At 36.6% G+C, this 6,708-nt stretch overlaps 1 protein-coding gene across 1 annotated transcript; it reads left to right on the top strand.

The window, feature by feature from the left end:
• Window positions 1–747: 747 nt before the first annotated feature.
• On the top strand, window positions 748–3,178 carry LOC137397113 (piggyBac transposable element-derived protein 4-like). Its single transcript, XM_068083399.1, has 3 exons — window positions 748–909; window positions 1,003–1,149; window positions 1,529–3,178. Exons 1-3 carry the CDS (start codon window positions 861–863, stop codon window positions 3,061–3,063), a joined length of 1,731 nt encoding a protein of 576 aa, XP_067939500.1. The 5' UTR covers window positions 748–860; the 3' UTR covers window positions 3,064–3,178.
• The last annotated feature ends 3,530 nt before the right edge of the window (window positions 3,179–6,708 follow it).

The raw sequence follows: 6,708 nt of genomic DNA, 5'->3' as shown, positions 1-6,708 counted from the left end.
TGTTGCTTAGCAACTAGTTCTGTATGCTATCTGTTTTACTATGTAATATTTTTTCAGTTGATTTTCATGTTAACATCTGATTATGATGGATAACACATGCTATCTTAACCCTCTTAAATCTGAGACCGGATATTCCGCGCAGGAGTTACGTTCTCTTCACCCTGATCCCGGTATAACCGCGGTTCTAAGTGGGCTCGGTTTAGATATAGTATACTGACTGTCCAGTAAAGCCATAGGAAAAATCATTGTTGTAATCGATGTTCAGACATTTTCGGAATATAATACCTTTGGTTCTAACTGTCTGAGGGGGGGCCGTTCCATTTTTATTCATATTTTAAAAAGCAATACGCTACGAGCGTTTTTCAGCCATTTTGCTCGCGATCGTTAGTCATGGAAAGCCGTTTTTTAAATGCTTCTAACATTGCTATTAGCTCTGGGGAAGAAGATTATTCAGATGATGGGGAATATGATGACACTTTTGAAGAACATTTAGAAGAACAAGGTGAGTACAAGTTCTAGTAATTATTAGAAATGAAAAATAATTTAGCTGATCAAAATATATTTATTTTATCGTTTCCATAGCAACGCCGCAGCTGTCAATCGAGTGAAAGAGATTGGGAGATTTATAGCCAGCTACAGTTAGTTTGATGATTTATTTTGTGTATGTGAATATTCTGCTATTAAATTGATCCAGTGATTAGGAACTAGGAGTTGAAGTAGTTTTATTGGAATCAGTTGCATGCATGAAACACTAAATACCATGATCCCTTACATTGCATTTAGGTGAGGATGTAGGAGTTGATCATGGACCAAGAGCCTCAACACCTCAAGTAGATCATTCTAGCAGTAATGACGTGGACATGGCATATATGATTAATGAGGATGAATCTAGTACAAGATCAGAACATGGTATGTTTTTACATGAAATGTTTGTTTCAATTGTATGACTTATGGTAGCACCTTTGTGATAATTTCTTATATTAGTTTCAAATCATAATGCAGGTGATGGTGATGGCACGCGTGGAGGAAGTCGTGGTAGGGTTCGTGGAAGTGGGGCTCTCGGTGGTCGACAACGTGGAAGGAGAGGACGTGGTCAAATAGGTGCAGATAGAACTCACGGTGGCGCTGGAGCTCCCCAAACTCAACAAGGTACATGCAGGTGTTATGATTGCTTACCTATACTGCCCAGATCTGACAAAGCATAGTAACTCAAATTTCTGTAAAATATTTCCTTTCCAATATTTTACGGAATAATTAATGAAGAGATAATTACATTTTATGTTCAAATTGTAATTCCACATGTGTGTTTTTTACCCTATCTTCTCTATAACCCAATTATTTCAAAATGCCACTGCTACTGTGTAGAAAAAAGTAAAAAGTTCATCATAGTGAAAAATATGAGAATTTGAGTTGCCGTGTTTTGTCAGATCTGGGCAGTATAATGCTTTTCATGTATGTTGTGTATAATGTTTGACTAGTAATGCATTATTACACAGCAGTTGTGTTAGTATTTTCGATTTTGATTTAGGTGGATGGCAATGGCAGAAAAATACTCCCCAGCAGAACCGCGAAATCCCATTTAGTGGCACTCCTGGTCTGAAAGTTCGTATGCCTCAAGATGCATCACTTCTAGATTATTTCAAGCTGTTTTTGACTGACGAAATTATGAATTTGATCCTAGTAGAGACAAACCGATTTGGAAACTCCAAACACCAGAACTGGCAGCCAATCAACATGAACGATCTTCAGAGATTCTTTGCTCTCATCATGCTGACTGGCATAATCAAAAAACCTACACTTCAGTCATATTTCAGCACTGATCCCAAACTGGCCACCCCACTTTTTAACAGCGTGATGTCACGAGACAAATTCATGAAAATCTTGAATGCCCTGCACTTTGTGGATAATGATTTGGCGCCCACCAGTCGTATCCACCGCATCTCTCCAATAATTCACCTACTAAATCGTAGATTTGAGAGCGTTTATAGACCTAAAAAGCATATAGCGATTGATGAGACATTGCTGCTGTTCAAAGGTCGCCTGATTTTTAAGCAGTATATACCAAAAAAGAGAGCAAGGTTTGGTATGAAAGGCTATGTTTTAGCGGAAAGTGACACCGGCTATGTCTGTCGATATTCACTATACCAAGGTCGGGATAGAGAGAATGCTGACATTTCACAAGGCGTAGCACACAAAATCGTCTTGGATATGATGGACGGGTTTCTCAACATCGGCCATGAACTTGTCATGGACAACTGGTACACAAGCCCTCAGTTGCTGAAGGAATTATATGAACGCGGAACTTATGCGTATGGAACCCTCCGTTCCAACAGAAAGCATGTGCCAAAAGATATTAAAAATTTCACATCAAATCAACCACTCGCTAAAGGCCAGTCACAATACTTTACCTGTCCACCAGTGTTGACCGGCTGCTGGCGAGATAAAAACTTTATTGTATTTGGCTCTAACAAACATTCTGATTTTATTCTTAAAACCCTAGAAAAAAGAACATGGAATGACAGGGAGATAGTTAAACCCGGGCCAATTATTGACTACAATAAGTACATGGGTGGTGTAGATTTGGCAGATCAGTGCATCAAATATTATAATATGGATCGCCGTAGTTTGAAGTGGTACAAAAAGCTTTTTTTTCACTTATTGGACATTGCCACACACAACACACATGTAGTTTACAAGCAGAACACTGGTACAACAATTTCTGCGCTTGATTTTCGGCTCAAACTGGTCGATCTCCTCCTGAATGAAGCTGGACCAGACCCTACATGCACTGGCGGCCAGCGTGGAAGACCACGGTCAATCGGCACTGATCTTGCTCGTCTAAACACGAATCACCACTTTCCATCTTTCAACCCAGCAACAAGCAGTAGAGGAAATCCAGTTGCCCGTCGATGTCGTGTGTGTAATGCTTCAAGGCACAGAACAGCCGGTAGCACTGATCGGAAACGAGTAGAAACTAAATATTGTTGTGCCGAGTGCGGCAATATACCCCTCTGCCCAGTGCCATGTTTCCGGCGCTGGCATACTGAACGCGATTTGCAATAAATGTTTTTTTTTTGTAAATGTATTTTGTTGTAAAGAGAATAGTGAATAACTAAAAATTTCAATTTAAATCCTTTAAAACATTGTGCTGTCAATAGTGTCTGGTAAGATGTGATATCTCTGCTAATTGTCCAATTGAAGTTTCTGTACTTATTTTGCTGTATCTTTTGATCTAGTATATATTTTTCTGTGATTTTTTGTGAGCTTACTTATAACATATCTAAGCAGTATCTGACAAAGTTTTATTGTGATGTAACACTTTTAAAAAGCATATCATTCTTGCAAAGTTGCCATACTTGAAGCGCTGTACGAAGCCTCCTGCACTATCTGTAATTTTGTACAATGTTGAAAAAGAATTATAGCTCAACAAGCAGTACAATCTGGTGGGAAAATATGACAGCTTTCTAATGCAAAAGACTAGAACAAAATCTGACCATCTTAGACTAAGCAATCACAGTTTTAATGCGCACTTGTTTTGATATCGCAATTGCATGAAAAGTTAATTAGTCATAGCAGGACAGTTGATGCGTTCATAATTAGATTGGAAAGGGTTAACTAACATATTCACCAAGTAGGTTGCCCCTTTGCGCTTGCAACAGCGTACCCGTCATTGCTCAGTTTTATATGCAATTTCTCAAGTTCTTAAGCATTGGCAACTATTTAACTTTAAGTTTTAAAACAGTGAAAATATGTTGCGAACAAGAAAACCTATTTCTGAAACCGACAGGTTAATGGTAATTATATCTATATTTTCCGCTAAAAGCTACAATCAAATATTAGTTAGATATTGTAGTTATTAGAGCAACCAGTTTTGTACAATTAAGCGTATGAGCTGTTTAGGCTGAATAATGCTAGAGACATGATTGATGATGCTGTGAATTACAGTACCAATAGGATGTGTACATGAAAAACTATACATTTGGATGTAGGTCTAATTTTCCAATCATATTCTGTTATTATGAAATCAGTAACCAGAAATCTCTGAAAATGTAACACATACTATAATGTGCACATTCATTGTTACCTAACTTTTCATTAGTGAGACAGGCAAGTAACTAGTCTCAGTTTATAAAACGGCTGCTAAAAGTTGGATGAATACTGGCACACGTACAGCTTAAATACAATTGATCCGCCTAAACTGTGTTGAATAAGAACTACAGGCTATAAAGTAAACACAATGCTAAGAGCTTTTATGCTCTGATATCAACATAGTGATTAGGACAGATGGATAGATGATAAGACTCCATACTTACTGATGTGGTCAATCAATACTTTAATACAACGAGTCTGTGTTAACAATATGTGCATAGTCCTACACAATGCTGTGGCAGAAATAATCAAGTTTTATTTTTGTCAGGTGGAAAAAGGTTCGGAATGTTGACTCATGTCAAAGCTAGTAGAGGTAAACTTGTCACTATTCACAAGTGGTTGATGGTTATTACACCCCTCAATTACAAGTAACAAGTCTAGATTGAGACTAAGTAGATTGAATAGACCAAGTGAAGTTAATGAGTTTTAAAATACGCATTTGATATTTCAGTTTAAAACCATTTTATTCAAAATTATATTTTTTTGCCTAAAGAGCCACTTATTTTTTAGTAGGTTTGTCTCTGCGTTTTTTTCTTTTTTTGTAACAGACTCATCATAAACGATATGGAAAAATTGCGTTAGAGCAGCTAGTGTTAACGCTAAAGCTCAAATTTTAATTGTTCTATCATAATTTGTCTAACTAGTTGGGTAAAAGTATTATGAATGTAAGTAAATAACTGAAGTCAAATCTGTAAAATATTTAATAAAATACAGGCCAGTTTTACAAGCTGACACATGTTACACCTTAAGAGAGGATTCCCGTGCCAATCACTTATTACTTTAATGATATTCTGTGATAACATTTTTTACGTAATCACAAACTGGTTTGTGTTCACATCAGCGAGTAGCCAATGGAATGTTGGTCTTTTTATACAATGTACTAATAAAACATTGAAGTACTAATATTGCAGCAACTGTCTTAGATGTAAGTATAAATAAAAAAATTAGGACGATCAATCACCATCACTATTTAGGACAACCAATCACAATCAATAAAGTGATGAACATCGCAAAGGCTGTCGTAGACTCTTGGCGGACTGTCTGTTTGTCTGGAAAGCTGTACAGCTAGTGTCCTTGCAACGAATTCAAGTTCGTTCAAGGTTGCCATGGGTTTATGATGTACGTAGCTAATGAATAAACATTGAGTGGACAACTCCTAATTGTAATAGAAATGTTTGAATCAACTGTAATAACCGCAACCTATGAAGTAAACAACATGCTAAAAGCCAGTGTGTACTGATTAGTACTCAAAACTTAATTAGGAGGCTTCACTCTTTTAACGAATAAATTAGAGTGATGCAGCTGATGGCTGCAGACAATGAGATAATGCTGAAAAAAATCATACTTCTCTTTTAAGTCTCACTGATAGAAAAAATTGCAATCACTAGTCAAATTATATCTGTAATGACAAGTGAGAAGTTATACACTATATTTTTTGTGTTTTTTTGTATATAATAGGGGTATACATAGCTCATATGCTTTATTGAAGTAGAGGAAACAAAGTTTAACATTGGTTTCATTGTTGTGAGGACAAGTAAAATATTAAATGATTGTGGTCAAAAGGAACTGATGACAATTATCTTCCCTTGCATTTAATTTAACACATCTAGGCAGTGTAAGGAGAGCAGGCAGAGCAATGGGATAAAGTTCATGTTATTTTATTAAATATTTTATTGTTATTATCCAATTAGTGCAACATTTTGCTTAGTACCTCTGTTGTAAAAAGCTGAAAAATGCACACCAGGGATATGCATATTATGATCAGCCTGTCCATTTGTAGCACTTCTTACAAAAACAAATATTCTCAGCAAACCTCAAATTTTCACTCGCCACCATTTTCAATAGTTTTGAAGGAAACAAAAATGAACTTTTATAAACAGTTCAACGCTTGCACATGTACGCTAAGTAAAAACTATATTTGTATACTAGCAGTACAGAGTATATGGTATGTATGTTGCCTTTTTAAAAATGAAATAATAGTTGAATTGGTTTAAAAATATCCTACAAAATCAATCATTTCGAATATCCATTGTGTGGACAGACAATACTGCAATGTTGGAACATGATTAGAAACAATATAAACTGGTATCAGCTAAATACAACCTAATTCTATAATCTCTAAATGCTGCTTGCTATAAAATTAGTTGGTCTTAAATGGCCTAAAGTGGTCTTAACTTCTTACCTTAATTTTTCTTCTCCATCTTAACCTTGCTCAGCCAGCTCTTTTATGGTACATATAGGTCTGCAATTCTACTATTTCATGAACTCATACAGCTGGCAGTCTTTGCAGGTTTGCTGGTTCAGCTCATCAGTTTTTTGTGTGTCAGAACTGTTGGGTGCTCTAGGACATGGAATATTTTGGCCAGGTTCACCATCCAACGTACTATCTGATAAGAAGGATCATTGCATGGTAACAGGCTGGTCACAGGATAGAGGTGTCGTCTGCTGAGAGAAGCATCTTTCTGTCACATAAGCATTGACAGAAGTGCATCAGCCCTGTGATAACTGCCAGCTGCTCCCTTTGTGTCAGAGCAGTTTTTCTTGACAGATGTAAAGATT

This window comes from Watersipora subatra, chromosome 5, assembly GCF_963576615.1.
Source record: "Watersipora subatra chromosome 5, tzWatSuba1.1, whole genome shotgun sequence".
In the NCBI taxonomy this organism is placed as follows: domain Eukaryota; kingdom Metazoa; phylum Bryozoa; class Gymnolaemata; order Cheilostomatida; family Watersiporidae; genus Watersipora; species Watersipora subatra.
Note: the sequence above shows the minus strand (reverse complement) of the source record. Positions and strands in the feature narration are given on the sequence as shown.